General features: G+C 38.9%; 1 protein-coding gene across 1 annotated transcript; it reads left to right on the forward strand.

Moving 5' to 3' along the window:
* The first annotated feature begins 1,405 nt into the window (after nt 1-1,405).
* Nucleotides 1,406-9,351, forward strand: stk16 (serine/threonine kinase 16). The gene is made up of 8 exons (XM_075483655.1): nt 1,406-1,545; nt 1,767-1,891; nt 2,298-2,517; nt 2,599-2,732; nt 4,214-4,301; nt 5,064-5,192; nt 5,362-5,483; nt 7,393-9,351. The coding sequence occupies exons 2-8, from the start codon at nt 1,806-1,808 to the stop codon at nt 7,529-7,531; spliced, it is 918 nt and encodes a 305-aa protein (XP_075339770.1). The 5' UTR covers nt 1,406-1,545; nt 1,767-1,805; the 3' UTR covers nt 7,532-9,351.
* Nucleotides 9,352-20,883: the final 11,532 nt, after the last annotated feature.

Genomic DNA, 20,883 nt, shown 5'->3' on the forward strand with positions numbered 1-20,883 from the left:
ATTAAAAATGCTATTTTAAATAGGTGACCTGCTCATCTGCAATTCTTTGAGCTTGCAGATTATCCACTCGCACAATGTCTTCATGTAGAAGTTGTTCTCCGGTCGCAGTCCGGCTTGCTCCCCGTCCTCTACCTCGAGTTCCTCGGCTTCTACCCCGTGCACCACCTCTTGCACGGCCCCCTCTTGCTCGAGCATGAACGCGCTGTCCTCTTTGCCCTGAAGACGTGCTCGGCTCCGGACTGTAGCTAGGATCAGAGCCGCTCTCGTCGTGGGTGCTCTAACAAGCAAAATAACAAAGACATATCTTTAAAAAAATCAAAAATCACGTTTGCCAGGGGAAAAAACGTTACGTTACATACAGTGTAATTTAGCAGACGCTTTATCCAAAGTGCCGTACATTTGAGAGTTCCCTCTTCTAACAATGGCGTGGGGGTAATGGGGGACGGTGTTTATCATAGCAGCCAACCATGACATGCTAGCTGGAGAGCTGAATCTGCAGCCTCTGGGTGTGCAGAGACATACTACGGTACTTTTTTTCTTTTTCTTTTAAATAATCGTTGCAATAGTAATATAGTTTACTTACAGGTGAGTGAGACATGTCGTCAGAGTCCCAGCGTCAGATGCGCGTTCAAGTTTGTGGGGGCGTGGCTTTGGATGAAGCATGGGGGGGGGGGGGGCGGTTGGAGCTTAGAGGAGGGGCCACTTTCGAATCTTGCTAGCTCTCTTGCTAGCTCTCTAGGATTACCTACCATAGCTTTAACAGTGACCTATAGTAAAATAGAAGAACAAAGTATAATTAAGAGTAGAATGAAGGAAAGATGGCAGCAGCAATGAGAAGAAGAGAGAAAAGGACAGTGGGAGAAGTGTGATGGACTGGAAGAAACAGAAGAAATTGGGAAACGCTGGGCTTAATAATAAATACTGTACTTGTGGGGTTATTTTGATGTTTTTTTTGTTCTCCAGTCTGTGTTGGAGTTTATTGTAATGCACTGGGCTTTGTTCAGACTGGACACATATCATGACAAAGTAAAAAATAAAATTGTATAGAAAATTTTTTTTTTAAAAATACTGTACGTAATGTGTAAACATGACTCGGGTAGATGTGATTTTTTTTTTAATCAAGAAGAAACAATAGAACATGTTATGATTAAGTGTAAGAAATATGACACTGGAAGGATAAAGATGATTGAAAGACTTAGGGAAATAAAAGTGCAGTTTGAACTTGTAGACAGTTGAGTTGATGTATGTTATTATGAAATCATATTTTATCATCTGGCATTATCTGGTCTGATTAAAAGAACATAGGTGATCAGTGTTTTTTCTATTTGTTTGTTTTTTTTGGCTGGCTGTCTTCATCCATACTCCTTATCAGTTGGTGGCAGTAATGCACCACAACGTTGTTTGCCACCCGCCAATTAATACCGGAAGAAGAAGAAGAAGAAGCAGAAGAAGCAGAAGAAGCAGCAGAAACGCCGCCACCGCAGCAACAAAAAAAATAAAAAATACAAATAATGACAGCAAGCTAACTTGGTGAAAATAAAGCTGGTAAGAATAATAAGATAACGCAACTGTTTACTGTCCTATCAACCATCGATATTGTTGATGTGCTGTGTGAGCTAACGTTCGTAGTCTGGCACTCTTTTTGCTATCTTATTAAGTCACTGGGCGAACATTTCGCAGTTTGCTGTCAGTGATAAACGTTTTAGACAACAACTTACCTTTCTACATGTCACGCTGTCTCTATAATACGTTGTTTGTTCTTATAGGCCCTTCAAAGTTTGGGGTTAAACAATGTACCAGTCAAGATGGGACAGACCCTGTGCATATGCTCCCGTGGCTCCATCACTATTGATAACAAAAAATATTACTTTGTCCAGAAACTAGACGAAGGGTAAGATGACATTCTTGTGTGATATGTTGTCGTCGTCATTAAACTACAAAAGTATGGATAAGTGTGCTAATGCTTTATATTTTTAATATAACTAATTAAAAATACAAAACGTGCAGGTACTGTCCACGGTGCCACAGCTAGTTACACAAGGAGTAACCTACACTATTACAGCTTGAAAACAAAATTGTATATTTCAAAGATGATTTTTAGCAGGAATGAGAGTCTCTGACATCAAGGGAAGCCACAAAACAGTGAAACAGACATGTTAAGTGCATGTTAATTTAGGCTTTTTATGAGATTTCTGAACAGAAACAAATATAGAATATTACCACTCTTATCCTTAAAGTCCTGCTCTGCGTCCGGATGCTGTTTCTAAACTCTCTCCCTTTCTGTGACCTCCGCTCAGTGGGTTCAGTTATGTTGATCTGGTAGAGGGGGTCAAAGATGGGCACTTCTATGCCCTGAAGAGGATCCTTTGTCATGACCGTGAAGGTCGCCATGAAGCTCAGACAGAAGTGGAAATGCATCAGCTGTTTAATCATCCCAACGTCTTGAGCTTGGTTGCGTACTCGTTTGTTGATCATGGAGGCAAGACTGAGGCCTGGCTGCTTCTGCCTTATATTAGAGTAAGTGGCAGCAGCTACATCAAAACAACATTGGGGGAAATTCTCCAATTCTGATTTGCTTGTGTATGTATGTGTGAACAGAAAGGAAGTCTGTGGTCTGTTCTGGAGAAGATAAGAGACAAGGGGAGCTCAATGCCAGAAAAACAGATTTTACAAATCTTCCGGGGGATCTGCTCTGGACTGAAGGCTATTCATGAAAAAGGCTATGCCCACAGGTAAAGCAATGTTGAATGCGAATTTATAAGCTCACTTTCAATGTGCTTGAGACTGCAGTGTATGTAGTTTTCCACAAGCTTCCATATGTCTACATGCTCGCCAAGGCCTATTCCCATTAGTTTCCTGAGGTTAAATGTCTTTTTATACAAGAACCTCAAAAATCTAATGATGAGCAGTTTCATGTGACAGACATTTTTGCTTGTAGACTTTTAAAGAAAGAAAGAAATTATTTTTAAAGGTTCTCTATTGATCCATTACACACCAAGCTGATAATCAATGTGTCATCTGGAACATTGTCTGTCTATATTATTTTTTAGGTGTGTAACTCACCGTTGGTTCTGTTGGACCCTGTTGAGGCTCTTTTTTTTTTTTTTTTTTTTTTTTCATGGAACACACCTGATCTGTTAAAAAGAGAGATTAATCCTGGCCGTTTTCACGCATGCACTGAAGTCCCCAAATGCTCTAGAGATTTTTCTGGATGGTGGCATGTATCCGCAGCATTCGCTCAGGACTTCTTGCAGAATTTTTTTGCCCAGTGCCCCAGTTAAATCTCTTAATTATTAATGGGTAAGGTAGTGTACAAACATATCAGCACGTTTTCCATTTACTGTGCAAGTGGTGGGAGCTTCATTCTGCTTTCCGCTGACCTGTATTTCCACTCAACCCTTGCTAAGTGGGACATGTGGTAGACCGAGGAAAAAAAAGAACACATTACTGCAAAAAAAATGTGATCCGTTTGACCAAATTGTAATATGGCGGAGGACTTAGTCGCTGTCAGGAATGCTTAGATCTGTATATCTTTCTCAGTGGTGGGGAATTTCGGTGGGTTTTTGTGAAAGCCACTTAATGCGCTTTTGTTTTTATTCTACCAATAATAAGGGTAAAGGCTGACTCACAAGAACGTAGTGCTGAAAGGATGGGTAGTGCATTTTCAAGAATAACATTTGAGACTGCATGTTTGCATCCGATCTGGATGCAACTGCGGGGCCTTAAACGATTTCAAACTGGATGTTTGCCTTCTCCTGGAAATATTCCTTTGTCACTAAATCAACTTGAAGGATAAAACTAATCTTAACAGCTTAGTTATGCCGGATCCCTGAGGCTGGAAATGTTGAGGTCCAGCAGCCATGATTACTTTTACATATTCGTCAACGTCAGCAAAACGCGACTTAATTTTATCCCCAAAACATATTCATGTGCTGTGTGAATCAGGGCATAAAGATAGGCACAAAGCCCTAGTTTCAGAAAAAAGAAACAGAAAATAAAATCCTATAGAATGTGCTAACGTTTGGTCACTGTGCTCGTTATCACTTGAGTCACCCATGTGTGATTTGCTGGAGATAATTTTGCAGTTCATATAAATTTAGTCTGTGTAATGTGACTAGTCATTCAGCATCTTCTCCCAATATGGGGCAAAGAGATCCAATGTTTAACAAATTCACCCACATCTGAACGCATGAAATGTGCTATGATTTGACAGAGATCTGAAGCCAACAAACGTGCTTCTGGATGAAGGTGACAAACCAGTTTTGATGGATCTCGGTTCAATGAACCGTGCAAGAATTGAGGTAAGGGTGCAGGATGTATGAAAGATTTCACTGATCACTAGATAAGCACCAGACGCAGTCGGTAACATATTAAAACCGCAGTTAGTCACTGACTCCGAGGTCACCTTCCTCTTATCTGTTCTACATATAGCTTTGAACACAAAAGTGTGGTTAAGTTGTTCACAGTCAAGTCCTTGTGTAGGTGAATGTGAATAACCAAACTGTTTCATGTTTTTCTAAGGTGTCTGAATTTCTGCCTCTAGATGGCTCATATTCAAATGATGAGGTTCATGTCATTGAAGTACATCATCTGTCATTTCTTAGAGTACAGCCATTTATTTTCTTGATGATTCACCAATGTAAAAATTACAACAAATAGAATCACAAGTTTTGTTGTGAGGGGTTCATATTAAAACATGAAACATGTTATGGTTTTTGCTTCAGTTGCAGATTTATTCTTTTTTTACTCCTCTTATTTCAAATTCTTTCAACAATTTATTCATTTTTTTCCGCATCACTTTTTTTTTTTATTGGTGAATAAAGATAATTTAATTTTTGTTGGTGTCTTTTGGCTATGCAGGTTTGTTTTTATCACATTTGTGTTTCAAGTGAGAGTGACAAGAAAGTACTTGAGCATCCCTGAGATAGCCAAACATCGTGCAGTCTTTTGATATTAAGCTGTTGTAAAGACAGTGTGTTTAAAGGCTTATTATTTTAACATTATAGACTCTAATCGATCATTTCCTTAATAAGATAACTTTTTGAAAACTGACTCTATTACAGGTTAAAGGATCCAGAGAAGCCATGACCATACAGGACTGGGCAGCCCAGCGGTGCACTATTTCATACAGGGCTCCGGAGCTCTTTAACGTAGAGAGCCACTGCATCATAGATGAGCGCACCGATATCTGGGTAAGGCATTGGAGTCTTCTTCCCTCTTGGCTTTATCCTGTTCCCAGTAGTGTTCTCTACAGTCTCGTGAGGTTACCGTATCTCTGAAATGTCAGATGAAAATGACTTGTTTGTTCTGTGACTAAATGAGTTCTTTTTGATTGTCTGTGGTTTTCCTGTACTCCTCCAGTCCCTCGGCTGCGTACTGTACTGCATGATGATGTTGGAGGGACCATATGATCTGGTGTTTCAGAAAGGGGACAGTGTTGCTTTGGCTGTCCAGAACCCAGTGACTATCCCACCAACTTGCAGGTCAGTATTTAACCAGTGACGCTAATTTTCCCATTGATGTGTCCCTTTCTGTGATTGTATTTAATAGTTGTAAGACTGCAGTAATTCTTAAGTGTCCATGGAGTGGATTTTAGGACTAATTGCATATTAGCAGCAAATAGAATAACCAAAATTTTCATCCACTTAAAAACCCTTTGCATTTACTGTCCATTGGTAGTATGCAGTCCACTTCAGTACAGTTATATCAGATGTAACAAAATTACAGATTGTTTATTATGTTTAAGTTGCTTTAGTTGTGTATGAACTCAGGTCTCTTCCAGACACGTTTCCTCATTTTGATGAAAATATACTCAGTAACTGATGACAATCCCGTGGTTGATGTTTGTGATGTATTTAAAAAAATCTTTCTCTATTTTATTAACATATTTGACCGGGACAGTACACACTAATGATCATCATCGTAAATGTGGCAGATAGTCCGTGGACAGGTGTGAAAGAGTCACCCCAATAACAGAATCTAGAATTAGAATAGGAATTAAAATCATTACAACACACAGATTAGTAATGAATAAGAAGAAATGAAGAGTTTATAAAGTTATCATTCATAGCAGACATGAAAGACTTACACAGTTGATTAAAAAGAAATTTGTCGCAGCAAAAACAAAACAAAGACGTCAAAACATAGTTGCAAATAAGTGACCAATGGCAGCAGATAGGAAGACATTGTTGACTCAGTAAAATACTTAAACATGAAGTGGGTGTGTGTTCAGTGTTGACAGTACTATTTAACCATTTATTCAAATGAGATTTAACAAGAGTATACGCATTCAGTTCTCTAGTGAAGTGAAGTGAAGTGAAATTTATTTATATAGCACTTTTCAGCAACAAGGCGATCCAAAGTGCTTTACAACACAGACAGAAATACAGAAATAAAAGCATCAAAAAAATCTAACGTAGAAATACAGATACAGAACATCAATCAGGTCATTTTAGCTAACAGTAAGATTGGTATAACTATAACAGAGCAAAAGTAAATTTAGCTAATAGTAGGATTGGTATAACTATAACAGGTCATTTGAGTAAACTAACAAAAGCTAACAAACATGGATACATTTTCCTCTAAGAGGAGGCATTTAAAAATATAGCTAATAACAGAACGGTTGATATAATGAATGATAACAAATCTTTAAAAGACTTTCATCTGAGAGGAAATATTAAGGTTTATACAGTGGTAATAGGTCTTAATAGACCATTTGAATATGACTAAGTTTTCCTCCTACTGAAGTATTAATAAGATCAGAAACATGGATAAGCTTTCCTCTAAGAGGAAGCATTTAAAAAGCCGTTCGATCGTCTATAAATCAGTGGAAATATTTTAAGGTCTATTATTTAACTTGGATAAGAAACTTTCATCTGAGAGGAAATATTAAGGTTTATACAGTGGTAATAGGTCTTCATAGACCATTTGAATGTTTTCCTCCTAGTGAAGCATTAATAAGACAAATCTATTTGATAAGGGAGGAATGACAGAAGAAATACCACATTAGGGGAGAGGAGGAGAAAAACCTCAGCACAAAAAAGAAAAAGCAACACATACACACACCATCAAGCATTGGGACCGGTAAGGAGGTGTGGGAATTGCGTATGTTAATCATTGAGCGTGTGTGTGTGTGTGCGTGTGAGTGTGTGCAAGTAAGTCCATGAAGCACTGTCTCAGAGGCCATTGTCCTTGATAATGCGATGGAAAGTTTATCAACCAGCCTAAACAGTTTCCACAGGTGTCCTCAGGAAGGGGAGGGAGCACATGGGGCAGAGAATGCAGACTGAAATCGCTGCTTTTCCTAATAACACTGTCCCCTCTCACTGATCCTCTTTAGAGTCTGTTACCAAGGTTTGCACCATTCCTTGTTGACTAAATCTTCTGTTTCAGTTACTCAGAGGGCCTGCAGATGCTGCTGAGCTCTATAATGGTCTCAAATCCTCAGGAGAGACCAAACATCAGCTGGGTTCTTGACCAGGTACAGGACCTGCAGAGTCGCAGCCCGAACACCCAAACCAACATGGTCTGATGGCGCACGGTGCACTTCATGTGGAGCCTTTTGCACATCTCAATGAACTCCTCTTAATTCCAGCTCAATTTTTTTTTTTATCTATTGAGTTTGGTGTAAAAGCCTTGGAACTGATTTCCACACATCTTGGCGAGCTTTGCAAATGTGGGGGGGTTTTAGTCTGAATAGTCATCAATTCAACCAAAACGTTCTTGTAATGATCGAAATGCTCTGTGTGTATTTCTAACACATTCCTGTAAGATAACATTGTAGTTTTTCTTTTTTCTTCCTTTTAATAAGAAAAGGGATTAATTCTACCCGAGTTCAGTAAATATCAGATTGAATTCCCTACAAAGGAGGTTTACTCTCCCATTCATTATTATTTTTTAATGGTGATTTCTCAGTTTTGGGTGTAACATCTTCTCGGTTATACATGTGCTGTAAACTTGAGTGCATAGCTTCAGCTTTTCTCCCCACCTTTTCTCACTCTCTTTATGCCTGAACTGGACAGAAGTTTAAGTGCTCCTCGTCTGCAATATTGCATTCGGACACAAAGGTGCTCCACCATTACAGTCATCCCACCACATAGTCGCATCGCAATTGTTCACGTTTGCATTGACTTTTTATAATATGCAGTATTGGCTTTCTTCTTCCACAAAATGGAGTGGGGAAAATGGTCAGGCATCATTTTTGCTCACCCAAAGAACAGAAAGTGACATTTTCATGAGTGTGTGGAACTGCTTGATGTTTTAACTCTTAAGTAAATGAGTTATTGTACCTGGCATTGCAGAATAGCATTTTCAATTCACTTTTCATGGTCTTGGGTTTTTTTAACGGTTCATTGTTTGCGTTTCCTGTTTACTTCTGGTTTTCTGCCATGTGTGGATGTCTAACTTTTGTTCTCTCAGGGTACAGTCACATCTCAACAGGTCTTTCTTAATGGATCTAAACGGTACCTTTAAAACTTTATGACAAAGGAATATTTTATGCATTTAAGTTGAATGCTTTTGTGACTGTAATGCAATGATATAGGACCATGTGACAGCTAAATTGTCATTGATCATTGACTTGTACAGTTAATAGTTGGAATGTATGTGATCCGTAGTTGACACGCAAATCAAATATATTATCATTTAATGCAAATTGTGGTCATGGCCAGTGACTGTAAACTCTTTTGTTGCAGTAAAATGCAAAATAAAACTGGATTGATGCTACAGGTAGGAAATATATTAAGTGTATTAGTGAAGGTCTCAGATATTATGAAGACCGGGCTCTTGATTATTGAAAATCCTTTTAAAACTATGTTCCCTTATTCACTGCACAGTACAGGGTGAATAAATAATTGTGTAGCTCTGTATATACTTTTTAATAATTGTGAAATAAAATGGCATCCTACAGTGAATCCTAAATGTGAAGCAGTTCTCACATCCATTTTCATCTTATACACCCAAACACTAGCTTGTTGAATTAACTTTCTCTCAGCATCAAGTAAAATTGGCATTTTTCACTTACGTCAGTCTTGTTGAATCATTGAAATGTGACACGAGTAAACCTCACCTTGGTTCATGTAACATCTGATCTAAACTTAGTTCCACCCACCCAACCAAACAGAGACCCAGCCATCGTAATCACGTTTGATCAACACTAGCTGATGATGTTGACCCGATTCAAACATTCATTTATTAAAACAGAGTTACTTAATGCTGAAAGAATGTTTGTGTCTTTACTTCATGTGTTTTTTTTTTTCCTTTATGTTCATCCAACAAGTTCTTATTTGAAGTGCTCGATTTATGTACAACCAACAAGAATAGATCACATCACAAATAAAGACGATGCTTTTATGATAGTTTTTACACTTCTTTACTGTCTAGTGGGGTTGAATATTGTTTTGAAGGTCACCAGGTAAATGCTGCACCTAATTCACTTTGGGTGAATTCATTTCAGATAAATGTGCTGTTGGGAGATATGTCGGTACATCTGTATATGAGGTCAGAAATTATGAGACAATTTGGTGTTCAATTACAGTGCGAGTCTTAAGACCCAAGATCATCATGAATGCTACAGTGGTTGAATGAGAGTGAATCCTTGCAACCATGCAACATTCTTACTTTAAAATGATAACTTGTGACGTTAAAGTTGGAATTGGAAACATTATAAAGATGCAGTAAAGATCACCACATTACAGCCATAAAGGGATGTAATAGAGTTGTACTGTTGAAAAGGCACTTTTGAGAAATGAAGGATCAAATTACGATGCAAGTACAGACAGCGGCGCATCGGTTGTCCTCAAATAGGTAAAAACATTCAAATTCAGGACAGTCGAAGGCAGAAAAGGCTTTTCCCAGATAGAAAGAGCTGATGAAGGGTGCAGATTTCTGCTTTCTTTTGGGAAGTTGCACCTGAGATGGTTGCCATCTCCATTTTCACCTCTAGATGTCAGTAACTGTCCATCACTGTTACTCTATTACCAATGATTGCGTTGGCGAAAAAAATGGTATTTTTAAGAAATTAAGGATTTTGATCATAAATGTGGAGTTTAATAAGTGAGTTCTTCATCTACAGTTTAAAATAAAATGATAAAGCCTGAACTGTAACAATTTTAGAAGACTTGTCTCCCCTGGCAACCCTTATCTGACAGTATTGAGCACTGTTGGCCATTGCCCATATTTGTGCACACATACTAGAAAACAAGAATCAAACTGCTCATGTAGCAGGATTTACAACCCTTACATCCTCTCAGATCAGTGAGATCTTACACTTCGCTGCAACTGCAATTACTTTCAATGGTAATTCTTACCTTTCCAGGCACAAGCACACATATATGACCAGTCATAAATACACACAACCTGCCACATATTTACAATGCATATGCCCTTTAGTACACAGACACCATAAGAAGTCATTACACTTGAAATAATAATATCCCATCTGATTTCTTCCCTGGGCCCACCTACCAACCCCAGACTCCCCTGGGACTGGGTATAGGACAGAGCTGTGTTTATGGGGTGACAGGCACAGAAACACACACACAGTCACACTCTGGCCTCACCTTTTATATTCAAAATCATCTGCCTGTGAGGGGCTGAATGATGTCATGCAGCACATTTGCAAGGTCAACTCAATGTTTGTCTACAATTTAGCACCAGTTTCATGCACTTTTGGAAGAAGCACTGCTGTATTTAATCTTATGTATGTGTGGTTGTGTGTGTGTTTCATTTGAAACCCGAGCCCAGACCTCAAAGACAAATACACTTTAGCTCTCACACAATAAACTATATGCAGGCTTTATTGATTTGGCTATGAATCAATTACTGAATTATTTAATTAGCAAAGCATTATGGGTCAGTGTAGAGCTGCTCCCAGTTTGCAGTGCTCCTAGGTCTCTTTAAATCATTTTGCACATATGTTTGGAACTCATGAGGTGTGTAAGTTTATCTTATCTTTGCAAAATGACCATACAAAAGTCCCTTGAATACACTGAATTCAGATGTGAGTCCAGGGAGAACTTGTAAAGTAGTCCAGTAAGTTTGTGTTGTTACTTGCCAGGCGGGAGATTTTATTTCTTTAAAGCTTTATGTGCACAGACTCAGAACTTTTGCTGTCACTCAAGTCCAAATTAGTCTTGGCTGCAGCTGAAAGAGGGAGAAATATGGACATTACGTCTACCCCGTTGAGTGGATGAGTTATGACTTATACTTGTGATCGGAGCGTTCTTTCCATCCAGGAGCTTTCTGTGTGCCCATTAATTCATGGGAGTGTTTGGGTTAAAATGCATAATGAGTTCATTAAGGAGGATTGGCGTAATCAAGAAAGGTATTGCCTTAATTACTGGCACACAGCCAGGGCTATCCGTTCTTTGTGAAATCAGCCACCCACCCTGTCCACAGAGCTCGCTAATTTAATTAAGTGTACAAAATGCTACACCCTAACGTCGCCCTCGGGGGCAATTATGGCACTAGAGATTGAAAGATCTCCGCTGGGGGTATTTTTACTTACTGGCAGGAGATTGCCTGTGTCAGTTAGCTGATTGCATTGATTATATTGATTTGTAACAGCTTTTCGGGTAATTTCATCTGCAAAGGTGAGAGCAACACGTTGGCCCTGAGATTTTTTTATTTATTCTTTCTTTATTTAGACGCTTGACTCTTTTGCCAAGTGATTAGATGAAATGGAGCTCCACAATAAGTCTTTTAAAGTAGGTGTTAGCGAGGAAGGATCGATAGTTTTTATTTGCCATATAAGGTCAGAACAGGTTGGATGTTATGAATTCTTTTAAAGACATCACAACCCTTTCACCAACATTGTAGGGGCATGGTCTGCTGAAGAAGCAAGAAAGTAGCTTTAACTTACAGCTAGGAAGGAGCTAGAGCTCTTAGAAGAGGCAGATGGACTGATGTACTTTATCGAAGTCACCAACACCACAACACAGAGATACATACTTTCATTTCTGCCTTGATGAGTTTCTGAAAAAGGAAAGTTACCATGTATGTCCCCTGATACGGATTGTGCTCAACCAAAGTTTATTCAGTTAAGGAAAGATGAAAAAGTAATCTATTACTTCAGAGGATGCATTTAAAGAAAGAAGAAATATCAGGGCTGCTATATATTTCTCTGAATCGCTTAATCATTGCAGACTCTCAATCTGGGTAAATTTGGATGGCTACGCCAGATTCCTAAGATAAAGCTTTCTTGTCCTCATAACTCTATCTCTGCTGATGTTTTAAAAATGTTTTTATATAAAGGGATAATTAGATAGAATATTTTCTATGACAGAATTAAAGCGCTTAAGGCTTTGACCAGGAAAATTCTTCAAACCGAATGTAATCAATCAACCAAGGAAGATACTGGATAAGTCCTGATTCACAGAGGCCTCATCCCGCAACCCGAGAAGTCTGCTGACAATGTCCTGTGCCAGACGACACAGGACGCTTAAAGGGTAATAGAGCTGTTTTGGTTGCATAAGGGGTACTAGCCCGATATCAGGCATTTGTTTTTTGATGTTACGACTCTCTAATATAAAATTCTGAAAGGAGGTAAAAGTATTCTGTCTGTTGTAGTCTTTTGATACCTGTCTCCATGTTTCCACATGTTTGACACAACTCAAAGGGGGTTACTTTAATCGAAGGTAACATAACACCAGGAATTGTTGTAGTATAAAAAACCCCAACAGCCTTTATGGCACAACATATGGCACCAGCTGTGGAAACACTCACTTTTATGGTGATATTAACAAAGAAATAAAAACCATACACATGAATATGCTGGTATTGAAAACATCTTCATCACTTGTATATTATATTTGCAGATACTTTTTTCACAGTTTTTTCACAGTTTATGCACATAAATGCTGCCTATATGTTCTCAAAGTTGCAAGGATATTAATTTTATTTGCTTGTTTTTTAAATGTGGAATTTAAACATCTTTGTTGTCATAAAAATGCTACCAACATGGCCTCTATTTCACAAGTTAAAGAGGGAAGTGTGACCTAACAGATTAGTTTTAATTACAGGCCTGTAACCTTTGCTAAGCATGGCAAAACATAAGAGAGGCTAATAGTTTAATGAACAGTTCATCAGCACTGATTAAGTGGATGAGATGACAAGATAATCCAGAGGTGGCATGGTCATTAAAGGTGGCCAAAGGAGAGCAAATTAGCTGATTAAACAAGTTTCCACCCCTCGGCTGCCGAGCGGGCGGAAGGGAGGGCCTAGTTGAGTGATGGATGGGGAGGCGTGGAGGAAGCATTTATGTCCCTTGCTGGTAGACTTGTCACTGAAAGAGTGAAGTGTCTTCATCAATTTGGAGCCATTATCATGTCAAAAGGCGAGGATAGTGCTTGAAGGAGGGGAACAAGTTGGGGGAGGAGAGAAGCAGAAAGCCTATCTGCATACTCTAAGCTTATTCATTTTCACAAACACACTCCTCGCCCACGCAGCCCCTCCTCCCAGGCCGGCAAGTTTACCGTAAGGCTGTTTAATTTTCCTGAAATAGGGCCGTGACAGCTGTGCCATGCTGATGAGAAGAGTGGCAGCCTGTCACACCTCATCTATCTCAGCTCTGATACTGCCGAACCTCCTCTCTCTCCTCCCTTTCATTGCCTCGTGTCCCTTCACTAATTCCTTAATAGACGTCAAAGTTTTTCTTCAAATAAACCCAACAGTCCCAGTCTGTTAAACTGCCGTGTACAGGGAAAGGAGGTAACTGAAACAGGAAAAGCAGAAAAGTAATAACTAGAAGCTGTTTTTTATTTCACTTCCATCGATTGTTATGGGTCTCTTTATCATCTGACCTGGCTCAATTATGCCAATTGGATGTCACGGTGACACAGAGAGGTTGTGAAGATAGTAAAATGAAACACAGAAAGTGTGGCGGGGATTAAAGTGTGTATGTGTGTGTTTGAGAAGGTGGAGTAAAGATGCTGTGGATAAGTGTATAAAATGGCTTGTTGGTGGAATCTGCATCACTTAGTATGCATTACTTTGCAGAGAGAGGGACAACAATTTAAATGCTAGTGATGTAATTTCCAGCCGTCAGTCATGTCAGGGTGCGATAAATGTGGAGCCATTACATAAATGAGATGTTGACGTGACCCTCTATATGCATGCATGCAGACACATACTCCTATCTCTTCAGTTTATGTAAATAAAATACAAATATAACAAATAACCCCATTTGTTGGTATTACAAGGAACTCATCAGTTGGACACCAACAGCGTCAGAAAAGATTTTTCAGAAGCTTTGGATCTAAACCACATTAGTCCAAATTAATTTAGTGACCGCAGGTGTGATGTCATGTGGAACTTCGGTCTTGTTTATGTTAAAGCTGAATACAATACAGAGATACAACTAGCTGGTGAATATAGTGGATTAAAATAGATCAAATCTGTGGTGAAGGAAATGTAATATTACTGAGAAAATCTGCGGGTGAATCATCACAAAACCACAACTCTAAATAACTGAGGTGCTGGCTCTACAAATGCGCAGCTATCAAAGTGTTTTGCATCAACTTGAAAAGCTATTTGCCTCCATCCCACAGAAAACAGTTACTGCAGATAAGAAATGAAGACTGTCATGACAGTAAAGCAAACGTAAATCAGAATCTTTTAATAAATCTTGAGTATTATTGTAAGTGCATCTTTTTGGACTGCCTCTCTAACTGCTGTTTGAACATCAGCTTGTGTAGAATGGGAAGTCTTACCTCCCACTGACAGTTTTTTGACAAGATATCTCATACATGCAGCAGCTTATGGAGAGCACCAGCTCTGCAGATTGAGCGTGGTTGTGGAATTAAAGAGGCCTCGCATTAGATGAAAATATATGGCAGAGGGAGAAAAATTGGCAAATACCTTAAAAGCATTAGAAATACAAATTACACAAATCAGAAGCACAACTTAAAAAAGAAAATGTTTAACTCCCATTCTGTATTAGTTTTGTTCCCACAGAGGAGCCCAATTACCTTGGACTGACAGCAGTAGTATCAGATGATGGTCATCTACACATTATATGCAGAATTTAAAAAATGGTGTCTGTATCTCAGACTGTATCTTGAATATAGATATGATAATGGATAAATGCACATCACTCCTGTTATTTAATATGATCTTCCAAATAAACTGAATGAATTATCAATTAATGCAAACAATATCTATATTTGCTATAAATCTAATTTAATTTCACAAATCTGAAACACTAAATTTAGAGGCGATTAAAGGGTTTGTAATATAGCTTGTGGTCCACTCCTGTTTAATTCACAACATCTCGATTGCTCTCTGTTTCACGTCAGTGCAGTGGATCAGTAAAAAGTACCATTTTATTTCTCACAGCTACTTCAGATTTTTTAGTACCCACATTTTTACCTGTTTGATGCGATACTTTTCTCAATTGTGAAAGTAAAGAGGGATGTGTTTCGAAATTTTGTGACCATGTCAAAAATATTTACCTCAATGTTTCAGTTTTTTCAGAGGCTTAACAGTCAGACTTTTCCTAGTCTCCTTTGCAATTGTTTACATTTAATCCTCACAGGTGTAAACAATATGAACCCTAACCCCTAACACAGAACCTGCAAACCTTTTCAACTTTTTGCCAGTTACAGATGCAAAATTTGGGATTTCTGTCTATATCAGATATGCAGATATTTCTAGTTTCTTTCTTATTTTCACTGATTGCTGCACAGAAACACGACATATTCTTTTAAGAGTTAAAGAGTTTCATCCTCTAATTTGTGCATATTTCCGTGCACACTTTAGTACATTTACCTGTACCTGCATGCTGACATGCAGGTTCATGTGTAACCTTCACAAACAGCCGCGGTGGCTACGCCTCTGTCACTACAATTGGTGCCAGTTGCTTTGATGCTGTCACGCAGACAGATTGCCCCGCTCTTAACCCACCTTTTGAACCCTGTGCGCCACACAAAAGCCAGCTCTACACTTTTATACCAGTGCAAACACTTATTCACATTAATGCCACTTTATTCACTGTCATCACTTTACAAGTGAAGGAAGGACACATTTATTTTGAGTCAGCATCAAGATCATATGTCACACTGAAAACAGGCAGGATTAGAAAAGGTCAACTGTGTGGTGAAGGCGTACTTGGTTGAAAAGGGAAAAGCATCATCATCATATGTCGATTAGCTCTATGGTCCTGGGAAAGCAAATACTGTTATTGCAGATAAACACTCAGTCTCCTAAAGATCATTTGTGTGAAACTGTTAAACGTTTGCTTCATATAAAGATAATAAGAATGTCCCTGTTTTTCTGATCTGTCGTCAATCAAAATTCATTTCTGGCCAAGGCTTCCAACTATTTTGTTAGTCATCAAGTACCATGTGATTAAAAGAATTACAATCGAGCTACTTTTGTATATGATTACTTATAAATTCTTCCATGGATTAGTACTGGGCAATGAGTTGCAATTGTCCTTTACTTAAAATTAGTCATATAATTGAAATAAATGATTTCCTATTTAATAAGTTGAAGTGGCATTGGGCATTAAGGTGCAAACTTTCTGTATAGCAGAACAGTTTCCATGTATCCTTGCTGTTTGCACGGCCGAGGTGGAAGATGGAAGCAACAGGGTTGGAAGGTCATCGTCTCTCCTGCCGGAGGAGGGGAGGTAGTCTGTGGGTAGATAGAGGGGGGATTTTAATTAGAGCGAGTGCCTGCCTCCCCTGCTGGTGTCCTGCTCCGAATTACTACTTGCTGCCAGGGGTTAACTAGTCTGATAAATGGGATCAGCCTCACTCGTATGCACATACAACACACTCACACATACAATTGTGGTGAAGAGAAGACATGACTAAGGCCCGTATACTCCTATCAAAATGAATAAAGATGACACAGGTTTTTAAAACAATATGTGGTCTGATCTGATATCCTGCACTAAAGCCCTGTAATGTGATAGATTCTTTAGATAGTGGGTCTCTTCCAACTGCTCTGTCTGCACTCATAAACGTGTGACAAAACTATAAAGTTGCCTTAACTGTGAGTTTATGGTAGAAAGCATACTCTTATTTAGCAGCAAAGTGAACATACCTGAACTGATCTCCAAAAAGCATAAAGATGTAAGACTCATTTGAACATTTCAAGCAAGATTAGCACATCATTTTTTGTTTTGTTCAATCTTAGACCTAATAAAGGAAAGGAGGGGGAATAAAAAAGGAGGAGTGGGTGAAACTCCCCAACATAATACCTGAAAGACTGCTAGGCCAATAACATTCTTGTTTTTTATTACGGATACGGGTGTTTATCATAGCTGCCTCGCATATCCTGCAGTCGCTGTAAGCATAGTTTTTGCACAAATTACGCTATGCAAGCTGCAATATCCATGTGTGTAGAGCCAGAACCAAGAAACTTAACTGTGGCAGTCACATTAATGGACATATATGCATAAATGCATAGTGATAGATTAGTTTGCCTTATCAGCTACTCAGAGGAATGGTAAATAGGCTGTACTTATATAGCACTTTTCTTGTCTAGTTGACCATTCAATGCTCTTTTACACAACAAGCCACATTCACTGATTCACACACTGATACAGCATGTCTTAGTCTATACAGTGTTACAGGCTACGCAGTGCTTTTTCTCTAGCAAAAATCCACACACCGATAGACACATCAGATGCAACACTTTGACATGTGGTCTGGGGAAGTCTGGAATCGTACCACCAATCAGACCACTGCCCTTCCTCTTGAGCCACAGCGGACTGTGTGTTTATGGTTCAGTAATTAGTTGTCCTGATTTCTGTGTTGGGCTTTGTTTTGTTCCAGTATTTGCATTTTGTTCAGTTCGTTGTAATTTGAAGAGCTCATGCTATATTCTCGTTTGTTTTGCTTCATCTTTTGTTTCGATAGAGCTTGGTACCTTGTGTTTTCTGTGACGTCATACTACTAGACGCGTGTGTAGAAAGCCCCCCGATAGCCCCTAATAACAACAACATGGCAGCTCTGAACTAACAGTGCAATAGTACGAGTTCATTCAATTATTCGGCGTGTTGGTGAAATAAAGAGAGATAATGCCTTATTTAGAGGCTGTTTTGTCTATGCCCTGTTCACTCCTGTTATATTGATATGCGTGGATCTCGAGTAATCTAAATAACGTCTGAAGAATGCAGACTTTCACCAAACTTTTACCGGTGAGTAGATGAACGTATTTTATGCCAAAAATAAGGTCCAGGTTTAAAAAAAAAAAAACGACCTTGCCCTTTAAATAAGAAGGCCTCTTGTGAAGTGGGCACTCTGACCCTCCAGTGCACATATGTCAAAGTCAAGGCCCCAGGCCACATCGGGCCCGCAAATTAATTATCTATGGCCCCCTGGATGATATTTAATTACTATTAGAACCGGCCCGCAGGCCACAGCTGCCCGCTGGTGTTTTGCACGCACCAACACTACATTCCCCACAATGCAACGGTAGCCCGCGAAGTCACTGAAGCGCGCACAAGCAGCTTCATTATTCATCAGCAGTCAGAGCAGAGATCAACTTTCAGCTACCCCCCTCCTCAAAAATGGCTAAACGTAAGGTGGACGCTGAGAACAGGGGGTTTCAAGCCAGGTGGGAGGCAGAGTGCATGTTCACGGAGGTAATCAGGCTAAGCCTCAGATAAGTGAGCATCACAGAGCAGTAACGTATTTTCAGTTTTTAATTCAGTTAAATTCTTACATTTGTTTCTACAAGACGTGATTTTTCTTTGAAGGAAGTATTGTTTAATTTTCTTATTTTACTATTTGAAAGCAGTGATCGGTAGGATCATAGAGCAGCACAATAATGCATTTTCAGTTTATAATGCATGCACTTTTATTTATGCATTTATCTTGATATTAAGAAACATATTTTGTTTTTAAAAACAATTAAATTTTTTGCTGCTTGCCTGTTGAAAATGTTTTCCCTTGAAGTTACTGACAGAGCCATAACAAAATATTGCTTTATTAATTTAATCATTAAATAATATACAGTGTGTTAGGTCTTGGTTCAATAGGCTATGTGCAATCATTTCAATATGTTTTAATAAACATTGAACCAGTCCGGCCCTCGGCTTGTAACAAATTTGTTTTTTTGGCCCTCGGTGTATTTGACTTTGACATCCCTGATCTAGACTGAGTCAAGTTGAGTTAGCAAATCTGTTTTTACAGTGTGGGCAAAGTGCATGTAACCGCTGCTGCTATTCAGAAAGTAGGGCAGGGGGTGAAATGGCACCTGGAGTCAATTGGAGAACATGGCCACAACACTTCAGAGATGAAAGTGGGGCTGGAGAACAAGCTAACCCTTTCACTCCCTGAAAATTACTTTGGACATGCTGGGTGTAATGTGAGTGCATGGATCTCACCCACTGCCTTGGCTTCTAGTTCTACAGTGAGGAACCTTGGAGTTTATTTTGATCAGAATCTATCCTTTGACGAACATATAAAACAGGTTTCTAGGACTGCCTTCTTTCACCTTGGTAATATTGCCAAAATCAGAAACATCCTGTCTCAGAGTTATGCAGAAAAACTAGTCCGTACAGTCGTTACATCAAGATTGGACCACTGTAATTTTTTATTATTGGGCTGTCACACAAATTCTCTGAAAAGCCTCCAGCTGATCCAAAATTCTGCAGCCAGAGTTCTGATGAGAACTAACAGGAGAGATCATATTTCTCCAGTTTTAGCTTCTCTTCATTGGCTCCCAGTTAAATTCAGAATATAATTTAAAATTCCTCTCCTCACATCTAACGCTCTTAATGACCAAGCTCCATCATATCTTAAAAATCTCATAGGGGAATATTTTCCCAACAGAGCACTTTGCTCTTAAACTGCAGGTTTACTTGTGGTTCATAGAGTTTCTAAATGTAGAATGGGAGGCAGAGCCTTCAGTTATCAGGCCCCTCTCTTGTAGTACCAGCTGTCAGTAAATGTCAGGGAAGCAGACACCCTCTCTACCTTTAAGATTAGGCTGAGGACCTCCTATGATATGCCTTTCCTCATTCTGTTCTCTTTTTTCTCTGTGTGCGTGAACACACCTCTAACTACAGAAACTGTGTTCGATGAAATGCCACCGGTGAGTTTTTTCATAAAATTTTTTTCAACTTTCATCTTAATCAAAGTCAAGGCAATGTCCATTAATAACTCAGTGTGGCTGACCTGATGGCAGAAATAAATGCTCCTAATGGAACAATTTATTTCCATTATGCCACAGTCAGGGCAAGCCGATAGCCCCAAGGAGGGAAGAACAAAAGAGTGCAAGAGAGGAAGCAAATGCAAGAAAACAGAGAGGACAATGTTGAAAGCCATTAAGGTGAGGGGGAGGGTTAAGAATATTAGTGCACGTAACCATATTCTTTTTTTAAGGATGAGAGAGACATGTTTTCATAAAATGTGCTGCATCTCTTCACATATCCATAGGCTCTTGATTCTAAATCCAAAGGTACACTGACTGCTAAAGCAACTAGTTCTGGTCTCTATTTGCTCAAAGCTTAATTTGAATGGCCGCCATATTTTACATTGTAGCTTTAGACAAAACCATTGTCACTGAAAGGTGATTATACTTCAAAACACTATTTGAATATGAGTTTCACTGCTTCAAATATTTTTCTATATTTCAAATCCCCCAAATCTACTAAGCAAAGAGGCAGCACCTGAAAATGTGTGTAGGTATACTATACTTTACTATACTTTAGATCTTAAGGGGTTAAATTAAATTTGAGGCAGTTACACTCACATGCTTCCTTACTAAGGAGTTAGATTAAAAGATACATTCTGAATTTATTTTGGTATCTAGACCTGAGGCAGTTAGCCTTGCTCAGCAAAGAGATTGGCAGGAGCTGAACTTTTCATCCTGATAAATAAACATTTACACCTATATCAGCATCTCTAAAGATTGGAAGTGAACATCTCA

The sequence above is a fragment of the Odontesthes bonariensis genome, chromosome 1 (assembly GCF_027942865.1).
Source record: "Odontesthes bonariensis isolate fOdoBon6 chromosome 1, fOdoBon6.hap1, whole genome shotgun sequence".
NCBI lineage: Eukaryota > Metazoa > Chordata > Actinopteri > Atheriniformes > Atherinopsidae > Odontesthes > Odontesthes bonariensis.